This window comes from Neolamprologus multifasciatus, chromosome 13 (genome assembly GCF_963576455.1).
Source record: "Neolamprologus multifasciatus chromosome 13, fNeoMul1.2, whole genome shotgun sequence".
Lineage (NCBI taxonomy): Eukaryota > Metazoa > Chordata > Actinopteri > Cichliformes > Cichlidae > Neolamprologus > Neolamprologus multifasciatus.
The window spans coordinates 31,617,734-31,643,194 of NC_140451.1; the positions used below are offsets into that span (position 1 = coordinate 31,617,734).

Consider the following 25,461-nt stretch of genomic DNA (forward strand, 5'->3'; position numbering starts at 1 on the left):
TGCTTGAAAAAAGTAATCAGTAACTAATTACTGATTACTTCCCCAAAAAAGTGATCCCATTACTTTACTGATTACTTATTTTCAAGAGTAATTTATTACTTAGTTACTTAGTTACTTTTTAAAAACACGATTTACAACCTGAATAGGTGATAAAGTGATAGATCTTTCAGCCCAATTCTACTTTTTCTGCATAATCCATCATACAAAATGTAATCAAATGGAAAAGTCTCTTTTTAAAACTTGTTTTATTAGTTTTAATCTTTTAACTTTATGCATCAAGCAAAAATTTAATTATATGCAACATTCTCTGACTGGAAGAAATTTGTTTAACATTTAAACCTATTTTCTGCACATTCCAGCACATAAAATAAAATATTTTTTTGTGTGTTTACACTCAGTCTTTCAAATAGATGCAAGTAAAACACAGCAGAAAATAAATAAAGTCAAAGACTAGCGGTCCTGTTGCTCTATTTTCACCTGTAAAGCAGGAGTGGGGTAGGCGGAGGGTTACCCTGGTGCAGGTGTGCAGCGGTCAGTGGAAGAATCCGCGAGTTTCTCTGTGAGTTTCCCATTACGTCGTAGCTACTCGGTGCTTGTTTGGAAGTTTAGGGGTTTTTTAGCTGTAAAAAGAAGTTTTCTTCCCACGCACAACGGACACTAATGTTTTTGTCACTTTTTATGGAATCAAACTCAAAGTAAGGTCAGTACTTCCACGCTTTAAACGCTGCACGCTCATACTCTCTCTGCACTCGATATATGATCCATTGTTGATCTGCACACAGCTGTTGTCACGAACGTGGCACTCGCTTACGTCACTGTCATGAGACATTCTCGCAAAAAATCACGGTTTTAGTAACGCAGTAACGCAGCGTTCCTACGGGAAAGTAACGGTAATCTAATTACCGTTTTTGCAATAGTAATCCCTTACTTTACTCGTTACTTGAAAAAAGTAATCGGATTACAGTAACGCGTTACTGCCCATCTCTGATGTCCAACACAACAGAATAACAGGAACCACTATGACATTTTGTCAGTCTCCTCTGTGAAGCGGCGCTCTGCATATCATAAAGAGTGTTTCAGTGGCTTCGTGACACAAAAACGACCGAGGTTAAAGCTCCTGGTGGGTATTCAGCACAGATAAATTTAGTTCAGTTCGACACTGGAAAGACTGAAATTACAAGAACTGCAGTTGAATTATTACTCAGCTCCTAGAGTGACAGCATTTCCCCTTTAATATGTTGACAAGTAAATTAGCTGTAGTGACATGAAAGTTCACCACAACCAGCAATTTCGATTTTTTTTTCTTGATTTTCCTTTGATTTGCTGCTACATTCTGCCACTGGTCCCTGAATCAATATATTATTATCACATGTGGTAATAAGCCCTATTGAGTGTGTCAGACCACATGTAAACAAAGACATATTTAAATTTAGTGAAAACCGAGGCAACATGTTGAGGCATCCTGCATCTTGGATGAAATCCCAGACCAGGGATTTGCAACAATTTGTAAAGCTCATTATACACGTACACATATGCATAGCCTATTATCACCCAAAGGTCAGCTCATGTGGCTTAAGCCTTTCTCTGCTCTCTGCCTGTTTTCTGCAGGGTTGAAGTTAATGTGTTCACAGTAATTGGTAAATGAACAGTCATATATATAAATGTCTCTTGCAAAGGGAATCTCAGCAGTATGGGTTAAACATCTGGTTCTAATGGCAGTATGCCATTCAGAGTATGTGGACTATGGAGCACGCTATGATAGATGGCACTGTAATTCCATAGGCTTTCCTCAGTAATATAATGATGTGAGTGAGTGAGCAGCCTGACAACAAGATAATCGGATCAAGCGATGATGGACAGGCGCTTTCAGTGAATCCATAATTGAGTCAGGGAACTTGCTTGTTCATTGGAGAAGATGCATACAGATTGGGATGAAGGAGCAAGGGAGCGGATCTGAGTGACCTGAATAAAGATAAAGTCAAAGGTTTTCTCACACCGAGAAAAAAAATCCCGATAAAAGTGCAGCTACATGAAAGACAAATGATTTCCCACTTCATGCTAAAACAATAACAGAGAGACATTAAGTGTGTTTTACATTATAATATCCATCACTGCTGACTTATCTGCTTTATTGTCCTTTAACATTAACTCTATTCCATGAGTGTTGTGAAACTCACCACTTCATAATCAACATTTAACCTTAAAAAAAACAACAACAACAGTCTACGAGCTTATTTTACACACTCGTTATAAAGTCATGTTTTTATCTAGTTCCTCTAACGTCCTGATTTTGCTACTCAGTTAAAGCGGCGTGTACCAAACTCCAATCTATCATAAGATGGCAACATCAATATTTAACCATCCTGCAACATTATGTGCACTGCCATGTTTGTATTTTTTATAGAGATGGCACGATACCACTTTTTTATGTCCGATACCGATATCATAAATTTGGATATCTGCCGATACCGATATGAATCCGATATAGTGTTTTTTAATCAATAAAACTGTTTAATATCTTGCTGCATTTTGTATAAGTTCATACTCAAGTTTAAATAAACAACAACACTAAAGCTATTCTGTTATACCTGTATGTAAAAAATACACTGCGCCCAAAATATTTCATAGTTCAGCAACACTGATCAATCTAATAAACTTAAAACTGCTCCATCCTCCCTATTCTGGTATTTTAAAGAGTACTTAGCAGAAATATTAAACAACCTAACTAACAGGGTTGCAAACTCTCAGCAAAAAAAAAAAAATAGGGAACCACCCTCCACCTCATGATGCTTAATCGATGTAATCAACTTTAATTTGATGCACTGTGAAATAAATTCACAGAAATCAATTATTTTTCAAGAATAATTAAATAGATTCAACATCTTTCTTCAACAGAACTGCAGACTGCACAGATGGTTCCCAAAGGAAAAAGTACTAGCTTACTAGGGTATATTAGACTTAACAGTTACTATATACAGTAATGGACTTCTATACATTTTACATCAGATTAAAACTTTGGGTGTAAGAGTCAGATAATTATTTATTAAAAACTAGACATTTTAAATGAGAATAAGAAAGAAAAGTATGTCTTTGTGCCCCCTTTTCCCTGTTCATGCCCTATCGGCCCCCCTGGCTAAACTTTGCTAGATCCGCCCCTGCACAGTTACCAGCCATCAGCTACGTAGAAAAAGATCCTGGTGTAGAAAGTAATATTAAATAAATTCTAACAACAGATTATCAAGCTTAATAGTGCTGCTGTTGTTCAGCCGCTGGTTTCCTCTTTCTGGCGCGAAGTGGGCCAAAAACAAACAAGAGAGACGGGAGTCACGACAGAAAAGCCGATCAGCTGATCATTAAGCAGTTTCATGATTAAAGTAGCAACAGGAGAGAGAGAGAGAGAGAGAGAGAGAGGCAGTTGCTCCATATATCGGTTGTTAAGCTTAACATGGGAATGCTTTACAAACATTCAGAGATGAACTTACACACTTGCTTTACTTCTCTCTGGGAAAACTTCCTCAGAGTTTGATAGCAAGGCTCCAAATACACACAGCCGATCAGGTGACCACACGGCTCCGACGTGCTACGGTTATGAGCCGAGTTACGCCGTGTCACAAGTTTTGTGAGGTGCTTTTTTGATATTTAATGGATCGGATTACATTTTTTATTTCTCTCCGATATCCGATCCAGTAATTTATGTCAGTATCGGACCGATACCGATACGTAATATCGGATCGGTCCATCTCTAATTTTTTAATTGCACAAAAGGTGCTTCAAGTAAAACGATGGTTATGGCAAATGTAATAAATAACTTATAAGCTTTTTTTAAAAAAAAGAATATGAACTCGTGGGCTTCAGTCTCCTTGGTGAAAGTCAGACTTAACACAAAAACTTTAGAATAGATTGCCTTGAGCTCTGTACCCTTTAAGTCCCACCTCATTCAAAATGTGTTTTGCTCAACGTTACTTAACGTGGCTGTTTGACCTTCTGTGGTCTTAAAATGCACATACTGTATTTGATGTGCGGTTTGACACCAGCAGACTGTTTTCATTTCTGCTGAAGTCGTTTTCTCAGGGCTAACCTTGGATCTGATGTGTGTGGACAGGAGCAAGATTGTGTTACATCACCACTGGTCATGAAGCGAGTCATAGTGTGGTGCAGCCACAATGCTGAGTCATTCCCCAGCACACATACGCTGACAGTGAACTAATCCACACCGTGCGGTGACAGTGGAGTGGAAGCAGTGCTGAGAATTTTTCACAAGGAGTCAAACTTTTCTTCTTTAAATAAATTCATCAGAAGCAATTTCTTTTATCAGGCAGATTATCTCTATAGGTTTTTAAGTTGCCTCGCTTTAAAATACTGCTTGCATTGGGACTAAATGCAAAAAGTCAGCATGATTTATCAGTAGTCAGCACTGTTGCCTTGCAACAAGAGACTCCTGCGTGTGTGTGTGTTTGCAGAGGATGTGAATGTAAAGAATTCCTCTAATGCAGACATAATTTTCCTGGTGTACTTAGTTGCTTTTTCTAATTATCCTTCTTTGGAGAAACAAGGGTAGCAGATTATTTAAGTCTCCTTATTGCTCTCTACTTGCGTTCTGCAATAAAGGCATAAAAAGCCATTCCAACCATCAGATAATTTAAGGATTATGAACCTTTAATGCTGAATAAGAAGTATAGTAGAGTAGAATTTATATGAAATGCCAAATACGATTTAGTATTAGCTGCGTGTTAGTGACTCATTCAGGCTGGTTGCAAATATTTGGTGCTTTTGGTGGATATTGAGCCTGATTTTATTATAAGTTGTGTAACGCCACCCTGAGATAACAAAGCCAAATTTTCTCTTTTGCACAAACAGTGAGGGATGCAGGGTGATATATGGCACATCTATCAACAAACCTACAGAGCTGGATGTTTGTATTTCATTGCAGCAAAAGCATATGCACTGATAGCCTTTTGGATCCTAAAACGGCGAGCAAACGAGCAGATTGCGAGAAGGCTTTAGAAGAGATAATGGACCGTTCCTATTAAGTAAACACTTTTCCAAAACTAGTGTGTACCAAATGTCACAGCCTCCTTCTAAGAAAATATAATTAAAGGCCTCAGAGGTGGAGAGGATAGAAGCTTAGCATGCGGCAGTTTGTAAACACTTCATTACGTCGCTGTCATTCAGCAGAGTGTCTGACAAAGGACAAGTAAAGGCTTCATCAGCTGCATCTGGTAATGAGCATACCGCTGGCACAACACAATGAAGTTGTGATACAGAGCTTTTGTGCTCCAGGTCAGTCTAATTGCACATGCTTGGGTAAGTGGTGTAAAAAATCAAGGAGATTTTTAATGTCTACTGGTCAGAATAGCAAACCAGAAGAGGTTCTTTCAGATGAATGGACAAAATCGGCTCACATCCTTCAGCTACTCCAGCTGTAATTATTCCGCTTTCTCTAACTTGATTACCTCTAAACCTTTTGTCATGTAGTCAGCTGCAAGATTAGGGTCAAACTAATTAATGTGGCTGTCAGTGACAAGTCCTTCAGTGTATTTGCAAAGATATTCTTTGTAATATTCAATTTTTTTACTAATGTAAGGAGAACACATCTCAAATGAATTGTCACAGTTCTACATATCTATGCAGAAACTATTAAATGGAGTCAATTCAATTTTATTTATAGAGCAACATTCGCCTCAAGGCGTCTCCAAAAGTTGATTCTGTTCATCTGGACGTAGCGTTTTCCCAGCCCGTTGTTCCTTCAGTCATTATGCAAATGTACTGTTTCTAAGATTGGGGAAACCTGCAGTCAGCTGAGACTGAAGAAGTCACCTGGATGAGTGACGAAGCGTTTCTCCCACAAAACGCTTCGTCCAGATGAACAGAATCAACTTTTGGAGATTTGCTTACCTGGATGATTGAGAATGCATCAAGACATTTATATTGTAAGGTAGACCCTGCAATAATACATACAGAGAAAAACCCAACAATCATATGAGCCCCTGTGAGCAATAGGGGTGAGGGAAAAAAATGGATACTGTGTAGCATGGTGATATTTTGTTTGCTAATAATGTATGGATACAGGGACAGCAGAAATCGATACTTTGTTACAAAAAAGGTTTTTGTGCTCTGACTTCAGAGCATGTTGATCCTTTTTCTGAGCAAGAATCCTGACATTCCTTCACTGTCCAAATGTGTTTCACTTGTTTTTAGCAGCAATAAACATGACAGTTTACTTATTTTAATTTAAGACATGTTTTATTTTAATTAAGTTTAAAACTTTTTTATTTAATGTAAAATTATATTTTGTTTTAATTTACTTTCAAATTCTTCAGTTGCTGAAGGGGCTGCATAGTTTTCATAAATTGCATAGTTCAGAATAGCTATAATTGTACCAGATGGTTGATTCAGTTAAGTTGGACTAGACTGTAATACAAACCGTTCAGTTTGTCAACAATCAAACTGAAATGAGAGAAAGACTGAGTGTGAGACTTTGATATTAGAAAAAATGAATATTGATAAAGTTTACCTTTATGTACAGAATCTGAATATCGCAAAATATTTTTAAAAATTGCAATAATATCGTATCGTGCGTTAAGTATTGTGATAATATCGTATCGTGGGATGTATGGTGATTTCCACCTCTTGTGAGCAAACACTTTGGCAACAGTGGGAAGGAAAAACTCCCTTTTAACAGGAAGAAACCCTCAAGGAGAACCAGGCTCATCGGTCATCTGCTATGACCAGTTGGGGAGAGAGAAGAAAGACAGGACAAAGACATGCTGTGGAAGAGAGACAGAGATTAATAACAAATCCAAGCTTCATGTCAAGTGTCATTATATAAACGTCTATTAGTTTGTTTTAATCACAGAGAAATCAGATAAAATTATATTACTGGTAGAGAGCTTCACAGGAAGCTCAGTTTCTTCCACTCATCCTTCTCCAGGGAAATCTTAGAAACCAACTGTCCTTCACCAGGGAGCCAGTGTCTTGGTTGGGGAGGGAAGAAAATAGATTATTTTAGGAATCGCAAAGGATGGTAGGGATACTTTAAAAAGTAAGCCAGGCTCCTAAATTCAGTTGGTGGAGTTTCTTCTGTATAAACTTGGACTTAAATCTGTCCCTCCTTTGTTCCGTCCTAAATACAATATTGAAAATGCTGCTGCACATAATGTTTCTGAGAACTCTTGAGATCACTGTTGGATTCGACTGGCTGGGGAAAAGAGACCTAAAAATTCTCACATCTCTGGCTGCAATTAGCAGCTACATATGTTTAGTTTGTTGTCCGAGAGGAGACCTGTAGAACAGTACTCGGTGAGATCTGCATTTCTGAAACAAAGGCAAGGGAGCAGACATCATTTTTCAAACTTGTTATAATTAGCTGTTTGTGCCAAAGCTCCAGTTTTGAATTAATTAGAGCAAAATTATAGACTGGTTGCAAGTGAGACTTGCTAATCTCAAGATAATGACTGCAAAACATAATTATGACACTGAGGAACTCGATACAGGTTGTACTGGAAGAAAACCTCACAGCCTAATATCACGCTAAAGGAACTGGTATGGATTTTTGAGTGGAAGCAGCTATGGGAGGTTAAAGGCCTTCTTAGCCAGCAGGTATGTCTCTTATTTCTTTACAGTCAAACAACTCCAAAGCAGTGTTAACAGAAAACCCTTTCAGGATCCACTAATCTCAAGTGATGTAAGAATTAATCGATACATTTCGAAAAATCAATACCAGAGTGAGAGATGGAGCTGAATCTGTTTGGAACCACCGATTCAAATCAAAAGCTATAACAAAAATGACCTGAAAACTGTCAGTTAGCCTTCACTTTTGTTTGCCTGACCTTTAATAAGGAAATGCCAGCAGTGAATATATGTATTCAGTGCTGTATAGAACTTATGATGGTGTATATGATTTACTCTGGAGACTGACAAAGGTTACACTGTGCATGAATATACCACGTGTGCTAGTGTTTATGAGAGGCATATTGTTGGGCATTTTAATATCGCTGCTAGGAATAAAACCTGTTAACAGTTTCTGTCAACGTGTAAACGTTATTAGGTTGTCATACAGAAGCTAAATTTAAAGTGAACATCACTTGGATGGATTGGAGCCAGCCTGAAATGTCAGTGTCTCCTATTATTATGTATTTATAGCCGTATAAACACATACGAGTATTCACTAACATTAGATGCTGATTCAGTGGGATAAAAATCTGGAAGCCTAAACATGATCCGCATTCATTTAGCTAATAGCAGCACTTACTCTCTAGAAATCAAACGTTTTTGAAACCATTAGGCCACCCAAATTTAAAATATTTGCATCTCACTGAGTCTTTAAACATACATAAAAACAATTAACCCTTTAAAGCCGGTCAGAGCGGGCACGCTCCGTTTTGCGTAACTTTTTTAAAATCCCGGTAGCACTGCAACCACGTAAGCTAGTGCAATAATTTTTTTTGCATATGAAACCGGAGGAGTTGTACTTACATCTTATGCCATCAGCTTGTCCTCGGTCACAGTTTCCTTCCACATATAGCTTTGCAAAAACTGCATAAAAAGCACTTGCAGCAACAAAAACATAATATTCCAGAAACACGCTTTGCTGATCCGATCAGCTGTTTGTAACACTTCCTACGTCCATCAGCACAAACTATCGCATGTCCTGCGATGTCCTGCCCGAAACCGGAAGTGGCGTTATTTTGCGGAAATGTAGTTTTTTACCATCAGGGCCTCATGAGCCTATACTGGTGTTTTTAAAAGTTATCTTTGACTTTATGACTTTCTGTGTCGTTTCTGGGATGCTTAGGACTCATATTGCACTGCTGGAAATAGTTTATTTTGATGCATATGCTGGGGTTTTTTGCAAATTTGCATTATAATATTTATTTTCGTTTTTCCTGCAGTATATAAAAATTGGTGTATTTCAAAAATAAAACTATGAAGACACTCAAAATAAATTTCCTGTGGTGGGAAACTATTTTGTGCAACTTTTTTGTATTTACAGTTTTGAGGGATAAGCCTCTTAAATTTCTCTAACTAGAAATATATGTTAAAAAAACAAAAACAATTTTGTTTTCATTTCTGCTAAACTACAAAAAATGAATTTTTTTTGTAGTTTATTGCACTTTTTTGCAATTTATGTAATTACTATGCACTTAATGCATACAAATTATTAAAATTGGGCTATAATGGTTGTATTGATGTATATCAACTTGAAATGCTCCCAAAAATGGCTCCACAGCATGTAAAAATATAATATAAGCTCTGGCGGACTTGGTTCTATGGTAGGTCTTAAAGTGTTAAACATTAAACATACATTAGCATTATAAATTCAACTTCAGTAAAAGCAGTAAGACGATGTAAAAATCAGCAGCTTTTGACTAGCTTGCTAGCATTAGCATCACTCTATGTGCTAACAGCCTGTACTTAAGCACTTGGTTTTGAGTTTTCAAAAGTCTATATCATAATGCAGAACACACGTCTGCATTTAAATCTGACTGTAAGTGCAGAAGTAGTCTGGATGATATGAGACGCAATCAGCAGGTTCGCTTGTTCAGTCTCGCGTTAATCTTCCTGTCTTAAAGATGAATTTATTGCATCACTGTTACATCCAGATACAACACAGCTGAAACTCAGCCAATAAACGCTACTTCTTAAAGCACTCAACTGGATCCAATAACTTTTTATCTCAGTTGTATATTTTTTTCCTTTATGTTTAGGAGGCGCAGAGAAAAACTCCAGGCCCACCTGAAGGAGAGTCGCAGTTTGAAAAACTACACTACTAGTTCCCATAATGCCCTAGAAGCCAAAATGAGGGCCTCTAACACCAACCTGCAAATTCATGAGGTGAGTACATGAGATGTTTTTTCTCTTCCTTTTTTTTGGTGCTTATACATGTAAACACATGGAAAACTGACCTCATGCGGAACCAGTGTTGCCAACTTAGCGACTTTATCGCTATATTTAGCGAGTTTTCAGACCCCCTTAGCGACTTTTTTTCTAAAAAGCGACAAATCTGGCGACTTTTTCTGGTGTTGGAGACTTATTTATGACGTCTTTTTGACGTGAAAGCAGGTATCGCTCTTACTCTCAACAAGCAGCGGTGTTGCCGTGGGCACCTCGCCCGTGCCAAAGCGCTCACGGGCGGAGGATAGTCCTCCCCCGCTGCTATCAGGGCAGAAGATGTTCACACCTGTGCGTCCAAACTGCAAATGAATCGCGCATGAGCGAAGCCGCTGCTCCCGCACTGACTGTAACGCAGTCAGTTCTTCTTTTACTGTTATGCTGTTTTGTGGACCAGGTTTAAAACTACTTATAAACACACAAAGTAACTCCACCAGAGTGCCTATTTCGGGTCACTTTTGCCGGTCCAAGCCCGGATAAAGGAGCAGGGTTGGAATTGTGACATTACAAAAAACAATAATTGCTAAAATAAATTTAATTCGTAGTTCTAAATAAACTCTAAATGCATTTAAGACGTTTTTTACTCACTTTATGTCTCTTCCATGATGTTATTTCTCTCTCCAACAATGTAGGTTACAATAACATTAGCATGACCAATTATGCAAATTAGGCGATGACGTCATTTAGCGACTTCTAGCGACCTTTAGGACAGCCAATAGCGATTTTCCTCACTGAGGAGTTGGCAACACTGTGCGGAACTCCCGGTTTCTCCTGTTTTGTGAAGACTGTTGGCTCGTTTTCACATGTGCACTGCAACCTGGAATTTTTCTATAGCAGCAATATAGGTTTACTAGACAGGATAATGCAGATGGCATTGGCCAGTTGAGCATCAGCAAATCTAAAAACTGATCATCATTTAAAGCAACACATTCTCTTATTTACTTACCTCCTTACTTTTAGTTATGGATTTATGGAAGCCTATGGATGAGGCTGTGCTTGTGAGAGATTACTTCCTACAATGAATGTAGCAACATCCAGCTCTCTTCCAAAAAAAATTAGTTAAAGCTGGAAATTCAAATGCAGGCTCGTGTTTTAATATAAATCATTCGATAATCATTGTTGTGGTAGCTGTTTTTTAATCTCACCCACAGAGGCCAGAGTTTTTTGTAACAGTTATAAAGCCGTCCCTGGATGTTGTTGTTTTTTTTAGGTAGGAATTTTAAAATATCGCCTTGGGCTTCAGGGGTTGGTTATTATTTTTCAGTAAATTAGTTGGCATTAGCAGGAGTCAACAAACATTAAAACATAAATCTTAATCTGAAAACCAACAAATATTCAAAATGAGATGTCTGCTCCCTAAAGTTATTATCACTGAGCAGACGCACACCTCGCACGCGACACCGCAGAGGATTACCATTAGATTTATGGCTGCCTGCAGTTTGTGCATATCAATAAGTATGTATTGCTGTCTCCACCTGGCCACTTGCACGAGGCTTACAGGTCTTCTCGAGAGCAATCGTTCGGTGGTTTGGGAGCATGCTGCTGGCTGCCAGTGTCATTCATCATCTCCTCAGTGCTCTGTGTCATCGCGCTCCCAGTTGTGCGTCCGGGCGTAGCTGGCATGGACATGAAAATTACCTTAACATGAATGTTGCTCCTCGGAGACTGTCCTTGTGTGTATTTGTACACCAATCTGCATAAATTAACCTTAAGCATTTTTTACAGTTTAATCATGTAAACAGGCACTTCAATAGGTACACCTATGAGATCAAACATATCCCAGTACAACATCTATACCATGAATTACTCTGTTTCCAGCTTGTGATTTTCTTATCTTTATTGCATAGGTCATAATGGCTGCTGGTAGCGCTCCACCAGACTGCATTATATTTAAATGGTTCCAAATATTTTGTCCACTCCACTGAAATTAATACACAAGGGTGTAAAGTATTAGAAACATTTTTAAATGCACTGTTGGTCTATACACAAGGGGCTCCATCATGAGCGCATTAATATGCAGAAGATGAATAAATCACTGTGTGGGAAAAGCTGTGGAGATAATTACATTTCATGCTGGCAGTTCATGATACAGCTGACAGATTTATCCTGATTTGTCATCATTGCAAAGACTGTCCTCTGAAAAAAAAATACATCAGCGGTTGTTATTTCATTAAAAAGCTTGAAATATAATATCGTCACCTGTAATGCCAAAGAAGGAAGTTGTGCAAAATGGGTTGACAAAAAAATAAGGTAGATGTCAAACATACCAACTATGTCTGAATACATCTTTGGTTTTGACCCCAGAAGTTGCACTGCACTAGTTTCTGACACCAAAAAGGCAATGTTGTCCATATTTTATCTGACCTGTTAAAAGAGACCTTAAGTAATACTTAGATTTGGAAAAGTAAGCTATGGTAACTACAACCTTATATTTGATACAGTCACCAGAATGGTCTCAATATTGTCAGCAAGAGAAAATGTCCTTTGTCTATTATGGCATATTTAAAATTTCAGATGAATCTGTTAAACAAACGAGTACAGTTTTGTTTCATACTTGATTTGAAATGCAGAAATTGAGATTCTGATTTTTTTGTATCGACACTTTGATCGAAAAATAAAAACGAGATGAAAATGTCCCGGAGACACGAGATCCAATCAGAATGAAGCTGTATAGAGAGGCGGGATGATCCAATCAGAAGTTTTCTCCTTTTACAGCAAAAACCGATCTGCTAGTGACAAATGTTGGGGAGGGGAAGCTCCCTGTTTTTCAGGAAATATGTCAGCGTTGGACGAACAGAAGAGTCGACACATGGACACATTTCATGCTTAATGTCTTTGAAAATAAGAAGCTTTGTAAACCATGCGGAGCGAGTTTCACCAGTAAAAACACGACACACTTTTACAATTTATATTTAATGAACTTTATCAGTTTTGATATTTTGTTGACTAAAACTAAAAGAATTTAGATGCTCGATTTATGGCTAAAACTAACTGACGTTTTAGTCAAAGGTCGCTGTCAAAATTGTCACTGGTACTTCGGATAATGTTCAAAGTATAGTTCAACACACACACTTCTTTCAGTCATTCTAGCACAAATTCATTTTGATTTATCTGTCTGATTGATCCCCAACCCCTGGGCCACGGACCACTTTGGTACCGGCCCGCGAGAGTTGAGGCTCGGGTGTGAAGTGTATGGTTTTCAGGGTTTTTATCGTTTTATTGTTTCCCTGGGTCTTTTCCCGTGTCCATCCATCCATCCATCCATCCATCCATTCGCTTCCGCTTCTCCTTTTCAGGGTCGCGGGGGGCGCTGGAGCCTATCCCAGCTGTCATAGGGCGAGAGGCGGGGTACACCCTGGACAGGTCGCCAGTCTGTCGCAGGGCCAACACACAGGGACAGACAACCATTCGCACTCACATTCACTCGCACATTCACACCTAATGGCAATTTGGATTATCCAATTAACCTATCCCCACAAGCTGCATGTCTTTGGACGGTGGGAGGAAGCCGGAGTACCCGGAGGGAACCCACACAAACACGGGGAGAACATGCAAACTCCACACAGAAAGACTGATGGTGGAATTGAACTCAGGACCTTCTTGCTGTGCGGCAACAGTGCTAACCACCGTGCCACCATGCTTTTCCCGTGTGTTATGGCTAAATCTTCTGTTTTTTTGGTACCGGTACTGGTTTTATTTTGTGGTATTTGTCTGCAACACCTTAAAGGTTGGTCCGTGAAAATAAACCCGTCCATGGTGCAAAAAAGGTTTGGGCCGCTGTTGTAAAGGATAAAGGACCATGTTAGGGTAAAACCTTGGCTTGTACAACCAATTAATTCAGTTTTATCAGTTTTATAGCATCAAATCACAACAAAACTGTCCTCAAGGTACTTTAAATTATAAGGTAGAGCAATTATATTATTAATGCAATTATGTTATGCTTACCTCCTCAAACAAATCTAATCTAAACCATCCGCTTGGCTTCTCCGTGGTCTCCCAGATGTTTTGGGGATTTGTCCACTGCATGGTTTCCTTTGTCTATTTTCTTTCTTTCAACTCCAGACCTTTGATCTCCTAATTTATGAAAAAATAGGTGTGTAAATCCGAAATGTATCAACCATTCCTGAATGTTTTTAAAGACTTTGAAAGCTGAACGTCTACATATCAATCACATTTTGATTGTTTCGTTTCAGTTTTAATGTCAGCCTCAAATAAATGTCAACACATTGACGCTCTTGCCCGAAGCCTCCACCTTCAGTTTCAGTTCAGACGATTCAGGAGTGTAAGACATGGCTCGGAGACAGAGTTAACCAGAGTTTGAAAGCAATCTGAAAAATCTGGAGTTTGTAAAGATGGTGTGTCAGGTGCGTCTCCTCAAATTACCTTCAAGGTAAGAGGTCTGTCGAGGACAAACACGCTGGCTTCCCAAACGAATGTGATGATCAGAGGAATAGTCCAGCCTCCAGCATAACTGCATTGCACAAAATATGCCCGAAAAACAGTCAATATTGTTTTAATCTCAATGAGCAACATTTATTTTTCAGACAAATAACTGAGGTATTGTTGGAAATTATGCAGCCATTAGAAATACATCACATTTCATTTCACTTCAACCTAAATGTCAGAGTTACTGAAAACAAATGCAAATAGATTTCTGTGTTTATCGACCCGATGAGAGAGAAGGCACAGGCAAACAGATCAGTTATATAGATCAGAAACGAGTCTGGGAAGCTTGAATATTTTGTCTGCATACTTATGACTTGAAACTGATTTTCAGCTGTGTAGCTATTTAAGGGCATTTTTGTTATCTGTTCACTTTCTTATCTCCTTTTGTTTTATGCAAGTCAACAGGACGAATGTTGTATTCCTTTTCAACTCTGTCCTTTTCCTCTCGTTTATAGAAGCTTCATTCAAACTTTAAGTGGGTCACTGTTCTTTATCTCACAATTTCCACTTTGCTTTATCTTTTTTCACTTACCTATTTTTTCCAACATCACTCTGATACATGATAAAATAAATGGTCCAGCGCATGCAGGGACATCACATTAAATGTCACATCACCTAACATATTCAGCCACACTTGCTAAAACCAACGGTTGAAACACCAAAGTAAAACTTTCACTTTTATATGTTGCATTTGGCATTTCACAACCAAAGTCTCAAAGAGTCTAATCAGCCAATGGTTTAGCTGATTAGACTACAGCCGAGTTTATCGACAACACAGCTGCTCATTGATTGTCACCGAGGCATTAAGCTTGTCTAAACTACTCTGCTTCACATCTAGTTTTGAAATATCATCTTGTATTGAGAAAAAAGCTTTTTCTTGTTCTAGTTAAGGAGCCCACACTCGCTCGTCTCATTGATGAGAGACGCCAGATTAGTAGCAACGCTGTTTTTACTAAAACATGTGTTGTTGACAGAGCCTTTAAAGGTGTCTTCAATAGTGATTGAAGTGTAAATGACCATTATTGCCTCCCACTTATGTTGCACTTTAATTATTATTGTGTTATTTTGCAATAATTAATGATCTTTTCTGCAAAGAATTGAAAAAAGTAGACTATAATCGAATATCACATGCATATATTGCATAAATTTGTACAGAAAATGATTTAAAATAAGCACTTTGGCTTTTATTTTCCTAACTGCTTTATTAGCACCGGCTCTTGAATTACTGATTATTGTTTACTGACTCCAAAAAATGTTTTGTGGTGGAAAAACAAGGCGGATCTTTAGTGCATAAATGTTGCTTTGAAATCTTCTTTTATTTATTGAAATTCTACAACAGTCTTCGGGGAACTTGCATGCAAATGAGCAGCATTTGTTTATTTTGTGCCTACGCACCCAGAATCACATTGATTTCTGTCTGCAGGCAATCAATTACTAAAATTTCTGAAAGGAGAGCAACAAGCATGGGGTCAATGGTGTATTAGCATCTTACACACACACACATTCATTTCTGTGGCATTTTTTCACTACACAGACACATTTTCGTTTTATTATCATACCCAACTTTCATTTAGATTCGTACTTTTCATCTTGTTTTGCAGTAGCTTCAAGTAGATCGAGACCCCTGTGATCATGTGGGTCACGCCAAAGTGACCCACATGAACATTCCAGCAGTGGCCGGCGATAGAAAATGAACACTTCTGATTAGCACCGCAGGGCCCTTTGTTGGAAGTATTTGATTAAGCAGTGAACTAAAGAGCAGCTCCGAGCGAGTCGGTCTTTCTCTATCAATCAGGTTTTACCACCCTATCATGAATTCTCGAGGTGTCCCACAGAGTCCGTCTGCCATTTCCGCATAATTAAAACTGCCCTGACTTCATCATGAGCGGCGCTGTACTGAGCCCGCTATGCTAAGCGTATTTCTGAGACTAGAGTGCAGTCTGAGACACCATGATGGCTGCGCGAATCATAAAACCATTTCTGGTTCAGTCCACATAGTTTGTCAGTGTTTAAAAAAATGAAAAATAGGCATATAGTCCCTTTCTTAGAGATTAAAACATCTATTAAAGCACATGTGCGCTCGCTCACGCACACACGCAGCTGTTTTATGCGCTCCACGCACCACAAACGTCCAGACTGGGCGCAGAGTCACTGTCAAAGCCGTGATTACTTTTGCTGGTTGTATCTGCTCACGTTTGTGGAGCTAAAGAGTTTCTTTGCCTGCAGCTGTGCAAGAAAATATCACATTTATATTGATGACCTCTATAAACAGTCAGTATTGCTGGATGACGCATGCACACAGTTTCCAGTTTTTCCTCGGGCGAGCTCTCTTAAGCTTAAATCTATTTTCAGACTGAAAAAAAAGTGGCTGCTGAACCTCGCAGAGTCGGCATTAACAGATCGAAGGCACTTTCCTCTCTTTGAGCTGCCAGGCAGCGAACGGGTTCATTTAACGCAATACTTTGTGTGTTACTGGAAAAGTAAAGCATTTCCCGTGACTTACCTTGGGCATTCCTTTAGTTACGACTAGCACAGGTGGATACAGTCCACTGAATTAATTAACAGGTCACTGGTGCGATTTTCCCGACTCTTAAATGATCTGATTTCCTGATTTAACTGGAAGAATAATTTCTCACTGGTAGTTTCTGCATTAATTAGCGACTCGGATGTACGCTGTGATACAGCTACATGACGCTTTGGATTTAACTCATCGTTTCATAGAAATTGTTTCTTTTTTTTATTTCATTCCATGAGGGCAAAACACAGAGGAAGTCCTTTGATTTACTATCGCAGTTGCAGAATGTTTAAAGATTTACAGCAAACCAATCAAAGTAGCAGAGGCCAAAACATGATTTTATGAAGCTTGACAAACCCTGGAGCATGCCACTGCATATAAAAGATGGACATATTACCCGCTGGTTTGTGAAGTCCCATTTTGAAGCCATTTTTCTGTGACATTCTTAGCTTTTGGAAACATCAGATACCAGGGTTCTGTGATCAGGAGCCTATATGGTCAATATATATTGTCTAGCTTAACGCAGCAATGCCCTAAGGAATATCCTCCTTTTACAGAGGCCATGAATCAAGCGAGCGCTCTGATTTTCTGTATTATTTCATGGTAATAAGTAGGGATGGGTATCGAAAACCGGTTCTTGTTGAGAACCATTTTTGCAAACAATTCCCTTATCGATTCCAGTCGCCCCGAATGACGTCACCATGTTGCAGAGCGTCATTTACCTGGCAGGAAACACGGCGCCTAAGCGGCTCAAACGCTCAAAAGTTTGGTTATACTTTACGAGAACGGATGACAACAGGGCAACTTGCAATACTTGAAAAGTAGATATTTCATTAAAGGGAGGAAACACTACGAATATGCAAAAGCATTTGCTCACAAAACACGCGATGACCTTAAATGAATGTCGTGTTTTTAATTCCGGACTCGTGAATCTCAACCCAGCAGCAGCGGTAACGTTTGCACGTCCTCTCCCGTTAATGCGGCAGGTAAATAATCAACAACAGTGCATATTATGTTAGCGCGATCTGCCTTATTACAAAACCTGCCATTACTGTGCATTTAGGTGATGTCACGTAAAGGAATGTTATTTTACTGTCACTATGTTATTATTCACATGCACGGTCATTATTTCATCATTACTTCATTAGTCTGTATCACTTATCATCAGGTTATCACCAATATTATCATGTATCATTTATCATTTAGTAAATCTGCCAGAGCACGCAGAATAAACACATTCTAGATATAATACTCTATCATTCATAGCACCAGCATAGATGTGGGTCCGGTCATGTCAGATAAGGACGCTGAACTTTCATTAGCCTGGACCTACAATCTTACACAACTGCACACTCGTCTTACACAATTGTTATGTTCCCAAACACCGATGATGGGAAACATCTGGTTTTAAGTCTGGGAAAGAGTTGTTGTTCTGAAGAAGGTGATTTCCAGGAGTTGTTCTGACGTCATAATGGCTATAAAGCTTGTTGTAGCGAACAGAGAGGAGAAGACCGGCTTCCCACACTGTATAATACGTGTGTGTTTAATAAATCACTTTTTGGACACCCCCTAGGACTCTGTCTGCGCTTACTTTTCTTTCCAAATCAAAAAGAACCTTACAGTGACCATGATGAGAGAGACAGAGTCTGGCTGGCGCTCGCTGGCAGTTCTCGCTGCAGTCTACCGTAGCGTCTCCTTTCAGGCCAGGATAGACGAATGTCACCGAGCAGTGACTCAGTTTGTGTCAAAGGTTTGCACCCATTTGCCACAGCAGATGATTTTCAGTAAGTGAATGTGTTTAATTGTAGGCAGGGACATTACTGGATATTCTTGTGTAATTGCTACAGAATAATTTATGTTATACTTTGTTATTGCTACAGAAGAATATTTATTTTATTATTTTACATTTACAATTTTTTTCCTGGGGACCCTGTGACACCCCATTGAAGAGCTGTAGGCTGTGGATCTCTTAAGATCTCACTGTTGGGTTTGTAAGGCCATGTTACTCCTAAATTTCTTGAAAAAATCTTGTTCAAAGAGAAGATATAAAACAAAGTTCTAAGCTAATCGACTTTAGTGTTCTACTTTTTAAAAAGAATCGATAAGAGAATCGATAAAGAATCGAATCGTTAAACAGAATCGAAAATGGAATCGGAATCGTGAAAATCTTATCAATACCCATCCCTAGTAATAAGTGTAGCTCAGTGATAAAAGTTTAAATTGTTTGCAAATACATTTTGATGATATTCACTGAACATACTCTGATCATCTGACGCGCCCACTTCAGTTCAGACGGTAGCCTATATAAAGTATGACGCGCCTTCTATAATTATAGAAAGTGTGTCGTTGTTTTTGAGGTACAAATGAGGTTTTCCACTGTCTGCTTGGTCACATCACCATGGCAGCATCTGTGATGCTAACGAGACTGGTGTCCTGGCGAGGATCCACTAAAGGGACTGTGTCTGTGACAGTCTTGTTACTCAGACATCAAACTGTAGACGACATAAAAGTAAGTTGGAGGAAAGAATCGCACAAAAGTAGGTCTCGCTTACTTAAGTTACAAAAGTGTGGAAGTTACTGTCTAGACGATGGCGAGATAATGCTGAGGAGAGAAAACTGTCACCACCAGATAGATCCAAACCACTGATACGTATGTGTTATAGATAAGAAATCAAATCAGCGGTCGTCTTGCATCTTTAAGCCTTTTAAAGTTTAAAGCTCAAAACACTTTCTTGTGCTGTCCTGTGTTCTTTTCAGGAGTTCGCAGCTGCCATGTAGCTGACTGAGTTTGCTTTGTCAAGCGCATTGTGAAGTGTCGAATCAAAGAACTGCTTTGTTTTATTGCATATCTGTCTCTCCAGAGGTGGAACGAGCAGAAGGAGAGTTAAAAGAAAGAACCTGAGACCCACATAGTACAGTGATAGAGCTAATTTAGACATCCTGCCATGAAGGCTGCAAGATAGAAAGAGGGGATAAGGGATCAATGTGGATGAGAAAGCTAAGAAAGAAAGCAGTAAACTGAGAGATGTGCTGGAGTTGGATAGTGGACAAACTGAAGGACGTGGTAAATTTGGTCAAATATCACCAAGATGACTTCTTCACTAGGCCAACAAAAAAATGACAAAATAGCACAAAGAGCAGACCAGTGATGGCTAACATTACTTTTAAAAACAACATTTTACATTAGAAGATTAATGCACTTTAAAAAAAACAATTTTGCTTCAGTGCTACTGAGAAAATTTATATTTTAAGTTAATTTTGTATTACCTTTATTAACCCTTTAAGACCTACCATAGAACCAAGTCCGCTAGAGCTTATATTATATGTTTACATGCTGTGGAGCCATTTTTGGGAGCATTTCAAGTTGCTATACATCAATACAACCATTACAGCCTAGATTTTAATAATATGTCTGCATTAAGTGCATAGTAATTACAGAAATTGCAAAAAAGTGCAATAAACTACAAAAAATTGAAAATCGTTTTTGTTTTTTTAACATATATTTCTAGTTAGAGAAATTTAAGAGGCTTATCCCTCAAAACTGTAAATACAAAAAAGTTGCACAAAATAGTTTCCCACCACAGGAAATTTATTTTGAGTGTCTTCATAGTTTTATTTTTGAAATACACCAATTTTTATACACTGCAGGAAAAACGAAAATAAATATTATAGTGCAAATTTGCAAAAAAGCAGCATATGTATCAAAATAAACTATTTCCAGCAGTGCAATATGAGGCCTAAGCATCCCAGAAACCACACAGAAAGTCATAAAGTCAAACATAACTTTTAAAAACACCAGTATAGGCTCATTGAGGCCCGGATGGTAAAAAACTAAATTTCTGCGAAAATAACGTCACTTCCGGTTTCGGGCAGGTCATGGCGGACATGCGATAGTTCGCGCTGACGTCTTATCCAATGTAGGAAGTGTTACGAACAGCTGATCGGATCGGCAAAGCGTGTTTCTGGAATATTATGTTTTTGTTCCTGCAAGCGCTTTTTATGCAGTTTTTGCAAAGCTATATGTGGAAGGAAACTGTGACCGAGGACAAGCTGATGGCATAAGATGTAAGTACAACTCCTCCGGTTTCATATGCAAAAAAATTATTGTGCTAGCTCACGTGGTTGCAGAGCTACCGGGATTTAAAAATAGTTACGCAAAACAGAGCGTGCCCGCTCCGACCGGTTTTAAAGGGTTAAACATTACTTTGCAGTTACTTACTTGGAAAAAAAGCTTCTGGACTTCTTTAAGTTTCCTGAAGACGTTTCATCTGAGAAGCTTCTTCAGTTCTAAGAGCAATCGGTGGAGAGTCCCAGATTTTAAGCCCTATGGGAGTGTCCCCCCAAGACGGTCATGGGACCCCGTATTGATCCTCTACCTAATCACATGACTCAAGGTGTGAGCCACAGTGAGCACCCCCCCCCCCCCCCCCAATCATGTGATTTCCTGAGGTCAGATGGCCCAGGATGTGAGTGGGCGTTAAGGCGTCTGAGAAGGGATCTCAAAACTGGATTATAGATGGCAGAGAGTTGGTGTCGTAAACCACCGCCTCTGTTCAAAGATGGTCGCTCACAATGGACATAGATGCTTCTTTCACTCCTTTCAAACCATCTGTCTTCTCTGTCCACGATGAGAACATTGGCATCCTCGAAAGAGTGACCTTTGTCACCAAATGCTCTTAGAACTGAAGAAGCTCCTCGGATGAGAGGTGAAACGTCTTCAGCATCTTATATTGTGCAGTGTGTTGCCCACTGTCCATCTCTCCATGAGTGTAATTATTTATATGAATCGTGGAATCATTGAGTCTTAATGTTGTAAAAAGTAATGTTAAGTCAAGTAAAGTGGCTGTATTGCCATTCCAACCATATGCAGTGGTACAGTACACAGTGAAGTGAGACAACGTTCCTCTAAGACACAGGTGTCGAACTCCAGGCCTCGAGGGCCGGTGTGCTGCAGGTTTTAGATGTGTCCTTGATCCAACACAGCTGATTTAAATGGCTAAATGACCTCCTCAACATGTCTTGAAGTTCTCCAGAGGCCTGGTAATGAACTGATCACTTGATTCAGGTGTGTTGGCCCAGGGTGAGATCTAAAACCTGCAGGACACCGGCCCTCGAGGCCTGGAGTTCGACACCCCTGCTCTAAGACGATGGTGCTACATATGACATATAACATCAACAGAAGGTTACATAAATGTGCAAAAACTACAAAAAAATCAAACAAACAGTGCAACACCAGACAGAACAGAACGATGCAGACACACTGGTCAGTAATGTTGCCTACTGAGAAAAGTAACTCCAAGTACTTCTATGTTACTGAAAACACCTCTTTGCATTTAGCTTGAGTACACTGACTACATTGTCCAGGAGTTGCTTACCCTAGAGTACATTTATTTCTGAGTGTATGGATTTTATTTCATTGCATGCCAACAACAAGCTTATTAATTTGCCCTGGAGTAACAATCTGAACTAAAAGCTAGCCAGGGATTTTCTTTTGTCTCACAAAGAAAAACACAAAGGAAAATGTACACACTCACCTGTTAGTGCTGTAAACACTGTACTAAGGTGATGGGCAGCTGATTGGGTGTTCAGCTTATTACCTTATTAATGAGAGATGAATTATTGTAATTGCAAATGTCTGAATTACACTTAATACAGGAACAAATTGTCTATATCGTAATTTGATAACACAGTGGGCTCATGTCATCAAGGTTTCGGTGCAAATCTCCTCTTTGCATTGGAGTCACTGTCGAGTTTGAATCTTCTCCCTGTGTGCGTTTCCTCCCACAGACCCGAGATCTGGTCTGGTTGTTTTTAAATTAGCCGTAGGTGCAGCTGTCTCTCTATTAGTCCTGTGATGGACAGTCCAACTGTACAGGGTGCACCCCACCTCTCATTCACGACAGCTAGGATGCTCTCTGCTCCCCCAGGACCAAGAGTTGGATATTGTACCTCAGATCCATGATTTCCTTGTTTTTTTCCATCCATGTCTTTTCTCAGCAGTGTGCATACACGGAGCAACATCCCTGTTTTTCCATTACTTCCCTCGATATGCACCATTATATAACACATTTGTCATGTTTGCAGCTATGGGACTGTGTTAGTGTATCGCATCTGAATAACTCATAATTTCTGGGTTCGTAATATTGTGCCGTATTCCCAGCCTCACACTTTCTTCTTCAGACACTCTCAATCAAACACAATAGTACAAATGGTTTAACATGCCAGAAGTAAATCCCCCATTCAAGTGGCAGCATTTGACCAGCTGTGCCACTTAACTTCAATTTTTAATATGAAATGATGTAAAAATGCTTTGTGCTGTCAGTTTAGTTCAATGTTGTTTGTTTCTTAGCAGAATCCTAAGGAAACATTCCACAGATTTTTTTCTCTTTTCCTGCAGACATCGACATTTTTTCTTTTTCTTCTTTTTTTAAGCTCACGTTTGTAAATCTCCGTACAAGGATGGAGCTTTTCTGAGAACAGCAGCTGACTTTTAGGAGTAATTTGGACTTTCGAGAGTTAACAAACATATGAAAATGATTCAGCTCTGAAACTTTCTTTCATTTTACATGATGTAAAACTGCAAGTTTTAACTCTCAATGGCAGTGAATGACTGTCGAGGTTGGGTTGACCTTTTCGCCCAAGAATCTGGCTGTTCCTGTCCATCGGCCCATCGCAGGAGCTGCGCCATCAGTTGCAAATGGATTGGATTTATATAACACTTTTCAAGGCACCCAAAGCGCTTTACAATGCCACTATTCATTCACTCTCGCATTCACACACTGGTGGAGGCAGCTACAGTTGTAGCCACAGCTGCCCTGGGGCAGACTGACAGAAGCGAGGCTGCCATATCGCGCCATCGGCCCCTCTGGCCATCACCAGTAGGCGGTAGGGTAAAGTGTCTTGCCCAAGGACACAACGACCAGGACAGAGAGCCCGGGGATCGAACCGGCAACCTTCCGGTTACAGATACGCTTCCCAACCCCCTGAGCCACGGTTGCCCCCCCCAAAGCCACAGCCAACGCCAACGCCAAAGCCAACGCCAACGCCATCGCCAACCAACTGTGCGCATATCGTTTCTGCAGAAATGCTGCGCTGGTGCATGACTCCAAATCGCTCCAAAATGCATCGATGTATGCATTTATACATGTGGCACAGTAACCGCACCAACACACCAACAACTCGGGCCCTTACAGTAAATAATGCCTTATGTTCTTCCACATACATTATGTTGGCTGCTAAAACTAGATGTCAGGTTTACATGGAGGAATAGTTTATAACAATTTAGATTTCTAACACTCCTGAATCATAAACATACTACATACCGATTCTTTCTTGGCTTATGCTTATAACATCAGTGATTTATTCGTTCCCTAATTTTGGAGCCTTTGTCATTAATAAAATGACGTAGCTGCATTTCCTTATCAATTTATAATTTGTAAATTTACCCCATTTAAATCTGGGCCACACTGTGACAACACACTCAGTCTCTGCTGATACCTGATGTGTGGCTCCTGAAAGCTTCGCTCTGATCTGATGGAGATGACAACAGATTATCAGTTATTTTACTGTCTTATTGCAAAAAGATTGCATGTGTGTGACAACTTGACCTACTTCAATCAAGAACTGATAGTAGACTCACTCGATCTTATTGCCGTTCTGTTGCTGCCTTGACACAGCACAGCTGGCTTGAACACACACAAGTGGTTTCAGACTGATCGCGGTTCCCAAAGCAGGGAGATCACATGGTAGCAATAATTTTGGTCATGCCGCAGTATTCGACCACTCTTTAAACTAGTGTGATTGTAACCTAGCCCAGCGGTCTCCAACCTTTTTTGCGCCACGGACCGGTTTATGCCTGACAATATTTTCACGGACCGGCCTTTAAGGTGTCGCGGATAAATACAACAAAATAAAACTAGTACCGGTACCGAAAAAAAGAAGATTTATTCATAACACACGTGAAAAGACCCAGGAAAACAGAGTTAACGATAAAAACGATAACAAAATAACACTGAAAACCAATAAAAAGCCTGAGCCTCAACTCTCGCGGCCCGGTACCAAACGACTCACAGACCGGTACTGGTCCGAGGCCCGGGGGTTGGTGACCGCTGACCTAGGTTATAAATGCTGTCCTAAAGATGCTTGATAGTTGTTTTGCTCGTACACTGCAAAGTTTACATCAGTGTTCTGCAGCGCAGAAGATAAACTAGTGATTAAATAAATAATAAAGTTATTAGAATTTCTGCCTTTTACCTATAATATTCACTTAAAGTCAATTCAAGCTTTTTATAATGTGAACTAAAAGCCTCACAATACTACGATCTCCTGTGATCCCTGCACAGGCTGCAGCGGTATATAAACATGTAGGGAGGGAGGAGAGGTGCTCAGTGTATGACATGAAATCCTGCAGGAGTCCACAGCAGCATAACTAAAGGATAACCCCGAGACCCTGAATCATCTTAGTTATGCATACAATCACAATGCAGCACAATTTTGCAATTTTGCCTTGTTGCAACATAAAATATTCAGAAATCAGAGGTATCTGTGACACAGTTCATTGTTGCTTGAAGAGCTGTGGCACAACCAGATGCCTTTGTGCTCTTGAATTC

At 39.5% G+C, this 25,461-nt stretch overlaps 1 protein-coding gene across 1 annotated transcript in view; it reads left to right on the plus strand.

Moving 5' to 3' along the window:
* nrg3a (neuregulin 3a) overlaps nucleotides 1-25,461 on the plus strand; it is a 430,968-nt gene that overhangs the window by 389,224 nt on the left and 16,283 nt on the right. Inside the window, exon 6 of the mRNA XM_085183301.1 lies at nucleotides 9,708-9,834. Coding sequence (XP_085039427.1) covers nucleotides 9,708-9,834 — 127 coding nt within the window. The remainder of the gene's footprint in view (nucleotides 1-9,707; nucleotides 9,835-25,461) is intronic.